The 17256-nt window shown below is 39.8% G+C and overlaps 1 protein-coding gene, 4 non-coding genes and 1 pseudogene across 54 annotated transcripts in view; all 6 read right to left on the bottom strand.

Moving 5' to 3' along the window:
• LOC106996620 (uncharacterized) overlaps positions 1-17256 on the bottom strand; it is an 86954-nt gene that overhangs the window by 12773 nt on the left and 56925 nt on the right. For 9 of the 50 annotated variants that reach the window (XM_077939004.1, XM_077939003.1, XM_077939002.1 and 6 more), the window contains 13 exons: positions 15848-15988; positions 14093-14194; positions 12480-12596; positions 10826-10938; positions 10387-10511; positions 8781-8892; positions 5757-5860; positions 5250-5445; positions 3434-3563; positions 2134-2249; positions 1683-1812; positions 337-542; positions 71-186 (listed from right to left, as the gene is read on the bottom strand). Coding sequence is in view for 2 of the 50 variants with exons in the window: in XM_077939006.1 (XP_077795132.1) it covers positions 71-135 (65 nt within the window). In the remaining 48 variants the exon portion in view is untranslated. Of the gene's footprint in view, positions 1-25; positions 187-336; positions 543-1682; positions 1813-2133; positions 2250-3433; positions 3564-4890; positions 5446-5756; positions 5861-7761; positions 7871-8780; positions 8893-10386; positions 10512-10825; positions 10939-12479; positions 12597-13992; positions 14195-15847; positions 15989-17256 lie in introns of all 50 variants that reach the window. The other 41 variants (XM_077938987.1, XM_077939005.1, XM_077938989.1 and 38 more) reach the window with 13 other exon arrangements.
• Positions 3124-3207, bottom strand: LOC114679944 (small nucleolar RNA SNORD116; annotated as a pseudogene).
• LOC114679943 (small nucleolar RNA SNORD116) lies at positions 8025-8116 on the bottom strand. The gene has a single exon (XR_003732032.1). It is a non-coding gene; the product is annotated as a small nucleolar RNA SNORD116 (small nucleolar RNA).
• Positions 10074-10168, bottom strand: LOC114679942 (small nucleolar RNA SNORD116). Its single transcript, XR_003732031.1, has one exon. It is a non-coding gene; the product is annotated as a small nucleolar RNA SNORD116 (small nucleolar RNA).
• Positions 12188-12279, bottom strand: LOC114679940 (small nucleolar RNA SNORD116). Its single transcript, XR_003732030.1, has one exon. It is a non-coding gene; the product is annotated as a small nucleolar RNA SNORD116 (small nucleolar RNA).
• Positions 15694-15785, bottom strand: LOC114679927 (small nucleolar RNA SNORD116). The gene has a single exon (XR_003732017.2). It is a non-coding gene; the product is annotated as a small nucleolar RNA SNORD116 (small nucleolar RNA).

Genomic DNA, 17256 nt, shown 5'->3' on the forward strand with positions numbered 1-17256 from the left:
TCTCAGCTCTCAGAGTGATGCTCACCAGGTGGTACTGCTGAGGACCTACTGGCATTTGGGCACCGCATACCTCTTGGTCACACCCAACTTTCCGCTGTCACACTGTTGAGGATCAGCCTCTCTGGCACTCTCCATGCTTCATGCCCACAGAAAGATCATCAGCAAGACTGAGAAAGCACAAAAATTCTGGAAAAGAACAAACAGAAGCCTCAGATGACTCACCAGATTAAGATCTTATAGTATGTGAATTAACTGACTCCATATAGCACCCGTTAAATTCCTAAATACTTAAAACAGTAATAACCCAGGAAAAAATTATAAAAAATTAGGTGTTACCTCAGCATGTTTCATTGTATTCTTTCTCAGTTGAGGAAGCTGGTAAAAGTGACATATCAGATCTTCATTTCTCACGCTTTTCAACAAGATCAGTTATTACAGTTATCAGTGACAAATACAAACTTCTAAAAAAAGGGCACTGTTAACCTCTGATCTTCATTGGTGTAAAGATTAAAAATCCACGCAACTCTAGTATCACATGGAACCTGCAAACCACAGGGGAAATTAGAGAAGTTGAGAAAGAAATCTTCCACATCGAATGGTTCCTGATAAGAATTTATGAGCAATTATGATACATACTCATTGACAAGGTGTATGTCCAGAAAAAAGTATACTTATTCCACAGAACAGGAGAATGTTTAAAGTCCTTTTCCCAAGACCTGTTCAGGTTAACCCTAAAGTCCACCTACATATCAATTAACAAGGATCTCCCTTAACATGCATAGGAAAATCCACTGATGAAATATGAAGATTAGCTAATAAAATCCACATAACATTCCAAGGACTGGAAATGTAATCATCTCACAACATCTACTTGAATCACTCAAATGTCTAGAATATTGCTTTATGCAGACAGAAAAAAAGGTCATAATTCTTGGGACTGGGTTAGCAAGCAAATTTAAACAAACTCTAAAATATTCTCACGGTTAGAAATCACTCTTTAATTTTCCAGATATTACCTCTACCTAAAAAAATTAATTGATAAGACCCATGCCATCTTTGGAACTGATGACCTAAATGACCTTAGTAAACTGCTCTCACTCAAAAGACTGTCACATCCAAGATAACTGTATGGATGGCTCTAAGGTAGGCACAATCATATCTCATGGGGTCTCACTACATATGTGCTGGTTTTCCAGGGTCTATTTACTACCAGTGGATGGATGCTACCAGCAAAGCACCAAAGAATAGCCGTTTTATTAAAAAATGGGATATTTATAGACAACTGTCCAATTCATTTCCTTCAACATACGCAGGCAGATTAGCTTTCAAATACCCCAGTCCCTATGGGCACTGACCATCCACATCCCTCCATGTTTGCCTGTCCTGTGTGCTGGACCTCAGCACACAGAAGTGCTCTGGTCACTCATTTTTTTCAGATTTCAGTGAGATTCTTTTTTTTTTTTTTTAAAGTCATCGTCAATCCAGGATATGTGGCAGACACTGAGCACACAGCTTTCCATCAGCTTGGGGTACACTGACCCACACTATTCATCCAATTATGGAGACTGGCATCACAGTCAACGACTGGCCAATGGCTCACAAGCATGGCCAGGGTCTCAAAGTCATTGGAGTGTCACGACCTCCTAAGAGGAATGCCAGTATTTTCAGGACAAAATGCTTACCATGGGAGAATTCCTACTGATTCTTGAAGATGAGGTGATAGAAATATTCTCAAAACTTTTCTTCATGTCACATCTCAAGAGGACAGAATAAAATATTTCATATGAAACCCAGTTCTTGGTTCATGTCGCTCTGTGAAAACAGTACAAATATGCGAAGATGGTAAGTATGTATGTCCATTTGTCAAACATGCACAAGAAGGGAGGGTTTGTTATGTATATCAATATCAAATATACTAACATAATTCTACTAGGAGGTTTTTCATATTACTGAAAAGGGAGAATGAAAAAAAAATTGGAAATAAAGGATAATGAAAGCTTTGGATGATTCACCAGATAATTAATGCCTCACACTGTTATTAACAGATCATTCACAAGACCGATTATCTACTTGACTACAGAAAAATTACAAAATAAGCCATAAAATGTAAATTTATTCAAACTTGGATGTTACCTTTGAAGTACATCCTTTTGTTCTGCCCCAGGCAACGGAACAGGTGAGAGTGACAAGATCAGCATTTCTTTGGGATGGCAGTGAGAATTCCATGCAATTCCAAAATCACTTCCGTTCTGCAAGGCACAGGGGACATTACAGGAGTTTTGAAACAAAACCTTCCCAACTGAATGACTCCTGACAACAGTTTGTAATTAATTAGCCATAATCACTTGACTATCTCCATAACTAAAAAATCTGCTTGTTGCTTGGAACAGGGTGAGTATAGAAAATCAATGTTTCCAAGATTTTGGTCTCAAAGGCCAAAGGCCCCCTGAGTATTACTAATATTAGAATCTCTCTTAAAATATACAAAGACTTAATGAAGGAATATACCTATTAGCCAACAATATCCTCCCAAAATCCCTAGAATTAGAAACTTCATTATTTCACATTAAAATGTTTAATGAAGCATCTAATTTAATCTGTCATCTAATGTTTAGAAAATTGCTCCCTGAGTGACAGGAAAAAGAAAAACAAATGCTGTTCTAATACTTGAGACTGAGTTAGCAAGCAAATTCCAGCAGATAGTAAGATAATCCCATGAATACAACCCACTCTTCGATTTTCACGTATTTCTTTTGGTGAAAGAATAAATAACAAGCAAAGACTGACAATTTCTTTCTAATTGACTACGTAACATACCTATACATGCTGATCCTCATTAAGAATGCTGTGGCATCTATGCAAATAGTGTGAATGACTCAAGCGCTGGCACAGCTAGTTCTACAATGCTCACTCCTCGGACACTGGTGCCACCCAGCCTGATTACTAGGGGTTTGAATGCTGCCAGCCATGCACTTAAATCATTGTCATGTAATCCCCAAAGATATACAGGCCTCTGTACAATTCATCTATCTGCTCTAACATATGCGGATGGGTTAGTCTTGGTAGCAGTTGCTGACCAAACTGAACGCCCTCCATGTGTTTGCCTGGTATGGTCCCTGTGCTGGACCTCAGCTCACAGAAGTGTCTTGGTCACTCGTTTGGTTCAGATTTCCAAGGTTTCCATTTTTTTAAAGTCATCATTGATCAAGGCACATTTATAAAAGGGACCTTGAGTCTGAGATATGTGGCAGACACTGAACACACATCTTTCTGTCACCTGGGAACTTGCCAACTCACGTTATTCAATTACAGAGACCAGCATCACAGCCAGTGACCAGCCTCATGGCAGACCAGAACAGCCAGGGTCTCACTGTCATGGGAGTGTCATGACTCCCGAAGAACAATGTCTGTGCTTTCAGGACAAAATGCTTACCAAGATTAGAATTCCCCCGGCCCTTGAGAATGGGAGGGCAGAATTATTTCCATTACTTTCCTTCAAGTCACACCTCAAGTAGAAGGAATAAACTCTTTTACATGAAATCTAGTTCTTCGTCCACATTAACCTTTGAAAATAGAAAAAAAATTATAGAAAAATAAAAAGTGCAAATGTACATTTGCCAACCATGCAAATAGTGTACATATACAACAGGTTTACTATGCACAAGTACATAAAATATACTAAATTATTTCCCTAGTAGGGTATTCTAATGTTATCTGAAAACAGAGGAAGTATAAAAATACTGGACAAAGGACAAAGAAACCTCAGATGACTAACCAGATTATTAGGGCCTCACACCATGTGGATTAACAGACTGCTTGAAAAACCAATTCTAATCTTACTTGCGAAAATAAAATAATAGAACTCATCCAGGACAAATGCACTTACAAAAAATTGCAGTATTACCTCTGAAGTGTATTGTTTTCATTGCTAGACAAAGAATCTGGTACATGTGACAAAATTAGCAGGTTAGTGGAGCAGCAGTAGGAATTCCATGCAATTCCAGTATTACCTCCAATATGCGAAGCACAATGAGGAAGTAAAGAAGTTGACAAATGAAACCCTCATAATTAAAAGAGTTTCATTTATCAACTTTCTTACTTTCGTAATTACTAATGACGGGTTATAGGAAATAAACCATAGATCTTCACTTGCCCACATGGTACGAGAATAAAGATTATGCTCACTCCCTGGAAATGGGTAGTACTAAAGTCAGTTTTCTATGACCAAAGGCCTCCGTTAGCATCACACAATAAAACTAGGATCTCCCTTTAAACATCTATGAAACTCACCAATAAAAAAAATGAATATCAGGCAATGAAATCCACATAAAACTCCATGAACTGAAAATTTAATCATTTTACAATTAGAAATGTTTACTATAGCATCTACTAGAATCCCTCAATCAAATGTCTAAAAAGCTTCTCTTTGAGTGACAGGCAAAATTTAAATTCCAATTTTTGTGATAAGGTCAATAAGGAAATTAAATGTTAGTAATTTAAAATAAGGAAATTAAAATGTTAAGACTTTCCACAAATAGAAAGTGCCATTCAATTTCCATATATTCTTTTATTTAATAGATAAAAGCTACTCTTCAATTTCCAAATATTTCCTTTACTTAATAAATAATATATGAACTCATAATACCTTTTGCACTGTCCACCTAATGAACCTGAGAGACTGACCTCACACACAAGATTATAGCACCTAAAAAAATGTGTAAAAGACTCTAGGGTATGCAAAACTGTTTCCCATCGTTCCCTCTACTCTTGAGTAGTTCTGTTTACTATGAGAGTATGGACACTGCCAGCCAAACACTGAAAGAAATGCCATATAATCCCCAAAGATATATGTACACAAACATATATAAATACATACAAACACATACAGACCTCTGTACAATTCATGTGCTGTAACCTATGCGAGTGGGTTTGTTTTCCAATACCATGGGCCATTTTGGTACCAGCTGCTGACCAAACTGAACTCTCTCCACGTGTTTGCCTGGCATGGTCCCTGTGCTGGACCTCAGTGCACAGAAGTGGTTTGGTCACTCGTTTTGCTCAGATTCCGAGATCCATTTTTAAGTCATCATGATCCAGTCACATTTATAAAAGGGACTTTGAACCTGAGATACGTGGCAGACACTGAGCACACAGCTATCTGTCACCAATGACCCACACTATTCAATCATGGAGACCAGCATCACAGTCAATGACCAGCCCATGGCTGACTGGCATAGCCAGAGTCTCACCGTCATTGGAGTGTCCTGATTCCCTAAGAAAAAATGTTGTTATTTTCAGGACAAAATGCTTTTTAACATGTGAGAAATTCCCATGGGGACTTGTGGGTGGGAGGCAGAATTATTTCCTATACTTTTCCTTCACGTCTCCACATGGAGAAAAACATAAATTCATCCGTATGAAGCCCAGTTCTTGGTCCACTTCATTCTGTGGGAAGAGATTATATACATGGGAATGAGAAGTATACATGTTCATTTTTCAAATAAGACAGGAGGCTTTACTAGGTAACTATATGTAAAGTATCAGAATTTTATTACACTTATAGGATGTTTCTGATGTTATTTAAAGTTGAAGAAAATGTAAAATGTTAAAAGAAACTGAAGGCTCAGATATCTCATAAGAATACTGAATGCCTAATACTATTTGTATTAAGTGACTCCTTGTACATCTAATGAAATTCTCAATTACTTAAAAAAACACAAACCACAAAAATAAATTTACTAAAAGTTGGATGTTACCTCAGGAGAATATTGTTTTGTTGCCTCCCAGATGAGTTAGCTGGTACAAATGACAAAATCAGCGCATCACTGGTTAAAGTCCACGGAATTCTGTGACAACCAATCTACAAAGTACAGGGGCAGTTAGGAAAGTTGTGAAACAACATTTGCCAAATGAAATATTGTTACAAGCAGTTATAAGAATTAACTTTAGACATTCATTAGACTGTATGTATGACAAGACTATACTCACCTCTTTGATCAGACTGATACAGATAGAATTTTTTCTATTCTATTCTATTCTGTCTATTCTATACAGATAGAATATTTTCTATCCATGTCAGTGCTTTCTCAGCACACTGACTTCAAATTTATTTATTCTATAGCTAGCACATTTCTTTAAACACAGCGAACACAGTGTGCACTATTGTCAGAGAACCTATGTACATCCTGATATGCAGGAAATCATTTATAGATTACTCATGATACCGAATACAACGTAAATACTATGTAAATAGCTGTTACACTGTGTTTTTTAGGGAATAATGACCAAAGAAAAACACTGCACTTGGCTGGGCACAGTGGCTCATGCTTGTAATCCCAGCACTTTGGGAGACCGAGGCAGGCAGATCACTTGAAGTCAGGAGTTTGACACCAGCCCGGCCAACAAAATGAAACCCCATCTCTACTAAAAACACAAAAATTAGCCGGGCATGGTGGTGGGTGCCGGTAATCCCAGCTATTTGGGAGGCTGAGGTAGAAGAATCGCTTGAACCCAGGGGGCAGAGGTTGTAGTGAGCTGAGATCATGCCACTACACTCCAGCCTGGGCGATAGAGTAACACTCTGTCTCAAAAAAAAAAAAAAAAAAAAAAAAGAAAGAAAAAGACTGTACATCTTCAGTACAGATGAAACCATACAATTTTTTGTCAAATATTTTCAATCCATGGTTAGTTGAATCTGAAGATGCAGGCCCCATGGGGAAGGATAGCAAACTATATATGAAATTGTTTGCTAAATTAATAGGAAAAAAAAGAGAAAAACAAAACAACTGGTTCAATCTTAGCAGCTGGGTTGGCAACTGAGATTAAAATACACTTGGAAGATACCACATGAAATTGCTTCACTTTAAGAAAATGAGAAGTAAAACAAAAGACACTTATGCAGCCAACAAACATGAAAAAAGGCTCATCATCACTGGTCATTAAAGAAATGCGAATCAAAACCACAGTGAGACACCATCTCATGCCAGTTATAATGGTGACCATTAAAAAAGTCACGAAACAACAAATGCTGGAGAGGATGTGGAGAAACAGGAACACTTTTACAGTGTTGTTGGTAGTGTAAATTAGTTCAACCATTGTGGAAGACAGTGTGGTGATTCCTCTAGGATCTAGAAGTGGAAATACCATTTGATTCAGCAATCCCATTACTAAGTATATACCTAAAGGATTATAAATCATGCTACTATAAAGACACATGCACACATATGTTTATTGCGGCACTATTAACAATAGCAAAGACTTGGAACCAACCCAAATGTCCATCAATGATAGACTAGATAAAGAAAATGGGACACATATACACCATGGAATACTATGCAGCCATAAAAAAGGATGAGTTCGTGTCCTTTGCAGGGACATGGATGAAGCTGAAACCATCATTACAGCAAACATGAGAACAGAAAACCAAACACCACATGTTCTCACTCATAAGTGGGAGTTGAACAATGAGAACACATGGACACAGGGAGGGGAACATCACACACCAGGGCCTGTCAGTGGGTCAGGGGCTATGGGAGGGACAGCACTAGGAGAAATACCTAATGTAGATGATAGGTTGATGGGTGTAGCAAACCACCATGGCACATGTATACCAATGTAACAGAACTGCATGTTCTGCACATGTACCCCAAATAATAAATAAATAAATAAATAAGAAGTAAAAACTCATAATATCCTTGGATTCTGACCATCTCATCACCCTCAAAAGGTCAATCAGTAGTTCAGGCAAATGTGGGAACAGACCAAGTACAGGCAGGAACATTTCGCTTGGGTCTCACTGTTCTGCTTCCCAGGCTCTGTTTCTATGGTATATAGATGCCGCCAACCAAACTCTCAGAGTTTCCATTTTACCCTACAATTGAATTTTTATACACAAATGTAAAATTCATTTCCTCCAATAAAGGCACTCAAGTGGTTTTCAAATACCCCAGTCCCTGTGGTTACTTCTAACTGACCAACTAGTTGCAATTCCAGGCAACATGTTTGACTGGAGTGGTCTCTGTGCTGGACCTCAGCTCACAGAAGTGGTACAGAAGTGTTTTGGTCACTCATTTTGTTCAGATTTAAATTAGATCAATCTTTAAGTCATCATCGATCCAGGCACATTTTAAAAAGGAACTTTGAGTCTGACATATGTGACAGATACTGATCACACAGCTTTCTGTCACCCTAGGACATGCTGACCCACACTATTTAATCATGGAGACCAACATCACTGTCAATGGTCAGCCCCCTGGAGGACTAGCATAGCCAGGGTCCCATGGTCATTGGAGTGTCATGATCTCTTAACAGGATGTCAGTATTTTAAGGACAAAATGTTTACCATGGGAAAATTCCTACTGGTCCCTAAGGACAGGAAGCAGAATTATTCCCATTACTTTCCATCATATTACGACACAAGGAAACAATAAACTTGGCCATATAAAATGTAAAATGCAGTTTTGGTCTGCATCATCTTGTGAGAAGAGATTATATATATATATACACACACACACACACACACGCATCCATTTTTTAAAATTTGTATAGACAAAAGGTTTCATTATTAATCAGCATAGAAAACATACTAATTTGTAACTCTTGGAAATGTTTTAAATGTTATCCAAAGTACAGAGAAGAAAAAAATCTTAAGGAAAACTGACGCTTCAGATAGCGCATCAGATTAATAATTCCTAACATTGTATTAACCTATTGTTCACAAAACCAAATCACTGACAGTTTTAAACATAATAAAAATAAATTTACTAAAAATTGGATACTACCTCAGGAGTGTGTTGTTCTGTTTCCTCCCAAATTAGTTAACTGGTACAAATGACAAAATTAGCCCTTCACTGGTTCAGTGGTAAAATTCCATGGAATTGTATCTCACCCAATCTACAAAGTGTAGAGGAAATTAGGGAAGTTATGAAACAAAATTTGCCAAATGGAATATTTAGTTACAAGGGAATATAAGAATTCACACTAGACACTCACTGGACTATCCAATGAATGACAAAATTATTCTTACATCCTTGATCACTATAAAATATAAACTTTTTTTTTTTAAATCTGAGACATTAGTCTCAAAGTTCCCCTGGCATCCCCAATCAAAAGCATTTATTACAATTAGGATATCTCTTCAAACACAATGGAAACCTTTGAGGATATATGAATATAGCCAATGAAATCTATGTAAAAAAGAATTTGAAATATAATCTAAGTTTATTTGAGGCAGTATATAGTTGAATCCAGCACTCAAATAAAAACAATAGTTTGCTTTTTCATAAGAAAAACCAAAATAGAAAAAACAAGTGATACAATCCTAGGGGCTGAATTGGCAAGAACATTAAAATACACTAGAATAGTCTACTTAGAGTACCATTTTTTTTTTAATTTCCATGTAATTGTTTCACTTAATTGAAAATAAAAAGTAAGGTCGGGCATGGTAGTTCACGCCTGTAATCCCAACACTTTGGGAGGCTGTGGTGGGTGGATCACCTGAGGTCGGGAGTTCGAGACCAGCCTGGCCAATATGGTGAAACTCCATCTCTACTACAAATACAAAAATTAGGCAGGAGTGGTGGCGGGCACTTGTAATCCCAGCTACTCGGGAAGCTGAGGCAGGAGAATCTCGTGAACCCAGGAGGCAGAGGTTGCAGTGAGCCGAGACTGTGCCACTGTACTCTAGCCTGGGCAACGGAATGAGACTCCATCTCAAAAAAAAGTAAAATCTCATTATCTTTGGATTTGGATGTTGACCCTCTCATTACCCTCAAGAGACTGATCATCAACCAGAAAATTCTGCGAGCTCAGACAAATGTGTGAATGGCCCAAGGGTAGGTGCAATAACGTCCCTTGAGTCTCACTATGTCCTGGTTCCCCAGGGTCTACCAACTGTTTCCATAAATGCTGCCAAGCAAGTACAAAGAGACTTGCTATGTCAAACCACAGGTGGATATTTACAGACCTGAGAACAATTCATTTGCTCTAATATATATGGGTAGGTTAGTTTTCCAATACCCTAGTCCCTGTAAACTCGCTCCCTCCTCATGTTTGCCTGGCATGGTCCCAGTGCTGGACCTCAGCTCACAGAAGTGGCACAGAAATGATTTGGTCACTCATTTTGTTCAGATTCCGATGAGATCCATTTTTTTATAGTCATCATCGATCCAGGCACATTTATAAAAGGGACCTTGAGTCTGAGATATGTGGCAGACACTAAGCACATTGGTCACTGGGACACACCGACCCACACTATTCAATCATGGAGACCAAGATCACAGTCAATGACCAGCCCATGGTGGACTAGCATAGCCAGAGTCTCATGGTTACCAGAGTGTTACGATTCCCTAAGAGGAAATGTTGGTATTCTCAGGACAAAAGGCTTACCAATATTAGAGTTCCCACTGGCCCTTGAGGATGGCATTAGTCCCAATACTTTCTTTCCTTCTTGTCTTGCCTCAAAGGAAGAATAAATTCATCCATATGAAACCCAGTTCTTGGTCTATGCTGTCCTGTTGGAAGAGAGTATGTATATGAATCTGAGAAGCATACATGGACAATTTTTAGCCGTGCCTAAGACAGGATGTTTCACTATTAACATATATGGAATACACACTAACTTATAACTCCTGTTGGACATTTCATGTTATTCGAAATAGAGAAAAGAACAAAATCTTTAAAAAAAAGAGACTGATGCCTCAGCTCATCAGAATATTAATGTCTGAAACTGTTAGTATTAACCAATTCTTTGTGAACCTAAATTCTTGAGTACTTAAAAGAATAAAAATAACTCACAAAAATAAATTCACTAAAAATTGAATGTTACCTTAGAAGTGGTATTGATGTGCTTCTTCACAGCTACATCAGCTGGTACAAATGTCAAAATTAGCACTTCACTGGTTTGGCAATGAAATTCCATGGAATTCTATCTCACCCAATCTACAGAGTACAGGAGAAATTAGGAAAGTTGTGAAACAAGATTTGCTTAATGAACTATTGTGTTATAAGCAGTTATAAGAATTCACATTAGACACTCATTGGACCATCTGTATAACAAGAACAATTATGCTCATGTCTTTGATCGAAATTGTATGGAAATAATGTTTTCTAAAACATTTATCCCAAAGAACCTCCAGCACATACCCTTCAAAATCATTTATTACAACTTTTAAATAATACAGTGGTCACACATGGAGGACATATGAAAGTAGACAATGAAATCCATGTGAAAATCCAAGAATTTGAAATACCACTTCTAAAAATGTTTGCTGCAACATGTAGTGGAAACCAGCACTGAACCATGTGTTAAACAGCTTGCTTGGTTGATGGGAAAACAAAAAAGAAACAGCTGTTTCAGTCCTTGTGACTAGGTTGGCAATCAAATGAAAATATACGATAAGATTTCATGTATTTATACAAATATCTTATATTTCATATAAGTTTCATATATTTCATATAAGATAATTATTCTTTAATTTCTTTTTTTTTTTTTTTTGAGACGGAGTCTCGCTGTGTCTCCCAGGCTGGAGTGCAGTGGCGTGATCTCGGCTCACTGCAAGCTCCGCCTCCCGGGTTCACGCCATTCTCCCGCCTCAGCCTCCCAAGTAGCTGAGACTACAGGCGCCCGCCACCACGCCCGGCTAGTTTTTTTTTTTTTTTGTATTTTTTAGTAGAGACGGGGTTTCACCATGTTAGCCAGGATAGTCTCGATCTCCTGACCTCGTGATCCACCTGCCTCGGCCTCCCAAAGTGCTGGGATTACAGGCTTGAGCATATTCTTTAATTTCCATGCGATTATTTCACTTAAAAGGAAATGAGAAGTAAAAACTCATGATGTCTTTGAATGCTGAAAACTCTTTGCCATCAAGCAACAAATCATCAACCAGAATATTCTGAGCGCTCACACAAACGTCTGAATGGCTTGTGGGTTTGCACAATAATTTCCTGTAAATCCTGTAACTCCTGTGCTGGCTCCCCAGTGTCTGGTTACTGCAGTGTATAGATGCTACCAGCCAAGCACTAGAAGAGTCTCCATCTTACCCCCAACCACATATTGGTAGGTAACTGTCCAATAATTTCCTCTACTGTATATGAGCTGGTTAGTTTTCTAATTCCACAGGCCGTTTTGGTACCAGTGCTGACCAAACTGAAGGCCCTCCTCGTGTTTGTCTGGCACGGTCCCTGTGCTGGACCTCAGCTCACAGAAGTGGCACAGAAGTGATTTGGTCACTCATTTTGTTCAGATTCCGATGAGATCCATTTTTAAGTCATCATCGATCCAGGCACACTTATAAAAGGGACCTTGAGCCTGAGACATGTGGCAGACACTGAGCACACAGCTGCCACCTTTGGAGGCATGGAGACCAGCATCACAGTCAATGACCAGCCCAGGCTGATGAGCACAGCCAGGGTCACATGGTCACTGCAGTGTCATGATCCCCTAAGAGGAAATGCTGGTATTCTCAGGACAAAATGCTTACCAATATCACATTTTGAGGTTTTGATGTCAGATTTTTCCATGATACACTCCATTCTGTCACTTTTTGAGGTTAAAAAAAAAACTTTCATATGGAAATCTGTGATGGTTCCACAATGAACTACAAGGATAGAGAAAAAGTGAGCAAAGATGTGTAACACAGACATTTACCGTTCAAATGGCCTGGGGATCCCCACGCTGTAGCCCTTCTCCCACGCGTAGCTTCCGTGTTCCCTACACTGGAGAATCCCCTCCCCCAGTTCATGAAGCTACTGGCTGGTTGACCCAGGTTATCCCGTATGACTGAGTTGCCTGACCTAGGATGCTCTCTTCATTCCTGTGGTCCAGAGTCTCCTCCCCCTACACAGAGATACCCGGCATCTGGAAGTACAGAAAACCCTTCGCCATCTCAGGAAGTACCAGTAGGCACGAGCTGGAGGACCGGCAACATCAGATAAACTAAGTGATCAGAACAGCGCCCCCTCAGCTCTGATAGCAAGATTGCCTATGAAAACATGGCCTACAAATGTAGGACAGGACATTCAAATTAAACCTAAACAGGGCACACGCCTGCTAAAACAAAACATCTGAATAGATTCAGATTCCCCTAACTTAAAAAGGAAAAAAAAATGCAGGATAAACTAAAACATTACCCATCTAACAAGAACTGGAAAAATCACAATTAGAAGGAAAATCATACGCAGGATGAGAAAAGACAGTTAACTAATCCAGCCTCAAGATTAACCAAATGTTGTGCTTATGTGAAGAAGTTAAAAACAGTCATGGTAAAAATGCTTTGGCAAATAATTATAAAGCTTATTGAAAAAAGTAAAAAAGTAGAAATCTCAGAGAGGTAGTAGTAGTTTTTTTTTTTTTTTTTAAAAAAGAACCAAGTGAAAAAACAGAACTGAAAATTTCAAAAATAATAGAGTAGTGATTAAGTGAATTTAGAATAGAACAATCAAATTTAGCTAATCTAGACAAGAAAGAAAATACTCCGGAAAAAAAAAAAGAACACAGCTTCATAGATCTGTGTGTGACACGGAGACATGAGGTTGAAAATAATTATAATATTCTTCTTTTTTTTTTTTTTAGACAGAGTCTCTGTTGCCCAGGTTGGAGTGCAGTGACATGATCTTAACTTGCTGCAGCCTCCGCATCCCAGGATCAGGTGATTCTCTTGCCTCAGTCTCCCAAGTAACTGGGACTATAGGCGCACAACACCATGCATGGTTAATTTTTGTATTTTGTATTTTTAGTAGAGACGGGATTTTGCCCTGTTGGCCAGGATGGTCGTGATCTCCTGACCTCATGATCTGCCCACCTCGGCCTCCCAAAGTGCTGGGATTACAGGGGTGAGTCACTGCGCCCAGCCGGCAGTCACAGACTTTAGATTGGAAATTAAATCCCATATCGTGCTCACTGAAATGTGAACACAATGGATAAATCAAACCATCACAAGAGTACATGCGAGACTTCTATACAGGTGAAAACAAGAATTTTATCCCCCAAAATACCTGCACACAAAGAAGTATGGTAGGACAGAAGTCCAAGTCTAGATATGAAACACTGCACCCGGAACTATCTGTGGGAGGCAGGGCTGTGCCAATGGTTTACCTATGCCTCTCTGGAAAACACAACCATCCTGGAAACTGAAGTATGTCTTCTAGGCTCCATTTTCTGACTCTTTAACAGAACTCATAGAAAAACCTTGACGAGCTACAGGAAAAAAAGCCAACAAACCACGGATAAAGTCAACTAAGTTATTATACAAATAATTAGCATAACTGGAAACTGTTCCAGCTTTACAGCACAATCTTTTGGATTATTCCTCCAGATATAAAAAAAAAAAATAAGTGGTTAAATATTTTGTGACTTGAGTGTGAGAGAAAATGACATCACTGAATATAATCACACAAGCACTGACCCAAATTCAAGGTAACACCTATCACTGACATGCACATTTGGTCCCTTACCAAAATAAGAAGAGGCTATGTTGCAAACCATGTTGGTGTATCTTCTAAAGCCAGAAGAGGCAAAAAATCACGAAGATATATTAGAACACCAACAGTACAGGAAAATGACAAGTCTTCTTTCTATGCAACTCCATACTCTCTTACATATGCAATCTGTATCTGCACTGGAAGCGTATCAAATCGAAGTCCACAATTAAACAGAAAAGGTATATGCACAAACAAAAATGAAACGGAGTATTTCTTGTAGGATCCTCCTGGTTTCACTGCTTTTTCTCTTATTCTGACCAGTGGCCGAGTATAGCTGTGCAACTTAGAAGAGTAATGACAAATAGGAAGAGACATGCACTCCTCCGCCACTGTGTTAGTTATTGACGTGGTGGGTAAAATGGAAAACAGAGGGTCTCTGCAGAGAGATGCTTAGGGAGCCCACAGCCACAGTCCTCCAAACTGGGGAGTCTTCTGTGGCTGCAGAAGCAGCAACTCCAAGTACCTGTTGAAGTCAGAAATGGAGAAAAAAGAGGAAAAAAAAAAAGAAAAAGGAAAATCAGGCAGAGCCACTTTCCTCAAACTGGCTGGGGCTCCAGGTGGCCTGTGGCAGCAGCAGTGGCAAAAATCAGTCAGACTCCACCTGGCAAGGCGAAGGGGCAACAGAAGTAGGAGACATGGTGAGGAGCACAGGCCAGGCCAGGCACACGGGGCTCATACAGGCAGATGGCGTGCTTCACTTGCTTGTGCAGGTGTTCACCTTGGAGGGCCAAAAAAGGGCCTTTCAGGTTCTCCCTAATGGATATATGCACACCCTACTACTTACTATGGTTTATGGCCAGAAGCCTGGCCATCTTGGGTGATATGCCTAGCATTCACTGGGAACATTATATGGATAATATTCTACTAAATTCCACAAATTTAAGTCTCCTGAAGAAACCGACTTCCTCTAAGGGAGGAGGGAATGCAGAGCTAGGACAAGTCAAACCTGGCCATGCAGAGACAGGCTACCCGCTAACTCTTCCTGTGCCACAGGCACATTCACCTGCTCCTGCATACAGTATGTGTGCTTCCCTGCCCTCACAGAGAGGAATCCTTCACACAAGGAATCTCCTGTGCACAGGAGGCCGCACTCCCCTGCGACTCCCTTTGCCCAAAGGGGACCCCATCCTAAGGCTGGACAAACCCCTCAATGTAACCTTTGTCAACAAATGGAAGTGTTCCCTCTCTATCTACCCACTGTTGGAGCAATGTGCCAGACCTCAGTTCAATGAGGATGACGGTATAGAGTTTTCACTCATTTTGTTCAGCTTTCAAAGGAATGCATGTATAAAGGTCATCATTGATCCATGCACAGTCTTTGTACCTACAAAGATGGAATATCAAAAGGTTTTGGAAAATGGACATTTACCATCCTGAGGGGTCCACCAGCTTCTGAAGAAGCCCACGCCACATGTGCTGCACGTGCTCAGGGGCTCCCCACCATCTCCAGGAATCCCCCAAGACAAAGATCATCCATCGCAGCCTGTGGCCTTCTTCCATGTCAGACCACCTAGGAATGAGAGGCAAAACAGGTGTGCGTGAGAAAGGCATGCAGGTACACAGGTCTCAAGGGCCATGCCATTCATTCCGTTGTGGTGCATCCTGTACTTACTTCCCACAGGCTACTACGGAAGGAAACAGAGGCACTATAATTTGTGGGTGTGGTCCGGTTTAGTAACACCTAAATTTTGCTGACAGCCATGAGTGACAAGATACAAACAAATCCATTGCTTCACACAGTTAAAAATAACTACAAACCTTTGTAGGTCTGCAATGCTTGTAACTAAGGTCTGGTATTCCAAGAACCATTGCCAGTGATCAAGGAACATATTTCAAAGGCTCACTAATCCAAGATGGGGCAGAAAAGTAGACTATGACCTGATAATTTCATCTGTGCTACAAACCACAATCTGTTTTCTGCTAGAAAGCAGAATTTATAGAAAAGAAAATGGTGTGTTAAAAGAAACAAATTAAAACTCTCGAGAGAAATCCTTGCACTTAAAACCTGAATGATGGTTTCATGGAAGCTCTGCATGGCAGGAATGAGGGCCCCTGTGTACAAGGGAAAAGTTGGCCTGTGAATGTCTGCTGGACATAAAGGGTCCAATGGGAGCCTTGCAGATACAGAAAATTATCCAACACTGCCTTGATATTGGACACAGGTCCACATGGGATACCCTAATTTTGTCACACAACCCCTGGGCAGTGAATCCTGCAATAAGATTTAGGAAGAAAACTGCCTTTGACCTTAGGCAGGAGGTCAACACTGCCCCAAACCTGACCCCTAATGTACTTCTTGTTAAAGAGCCCCAAGAGAGGTGTCCACAATGACCAGACAGTGCCCCCAAAACAGTGGAAACTCCAGTAGCACTAGGATAGCAGAATGGCCCAGACTTAGCACTGCAGGGAGTACTAGTACAACCACAAGGACACGAAATATCAAAAAAAAGACCTTCTGAAAAAGTTTCTGGATCACTGAGATTATTGCAGAAAGAAGAGACTGACAGACTTAATAGGTAGGAGAGAATAGGGCCACTTACATACACCAATATATTTTGGTTTTGCTGCGGTTCACTTGAGCTACCATCCACACTGCTGCTGTATCACCACACTTAATGCTGGGATAACCACAACATTTTTTTTTTTCCTGATATTGACCCGACATACTCCAATAAAATGTTCCCTGGAGAAAAACATGTGACTGGGGACGGAACAAAGACTGCCAGGAAACAAAAGGCATCTGCGGAAAGGCCCTCCCATGTAGACATCAGATCATAT

The sequence above is a fragment of the Macaca mulatta genome, chromosome 7, assembly GCF_049350105.2.
Source record: "Macaca mulatta isolate MMU2019108-1 chromosome 7, T2T-MMU8v2.0, whole genome shotgun sequence".
Taxonomy (NCBI): Eukaryota; Metazoa; Chordata; class Mammalia; order Primates; family Cercopithecidae; genus Macaca; species Macaca mulatta.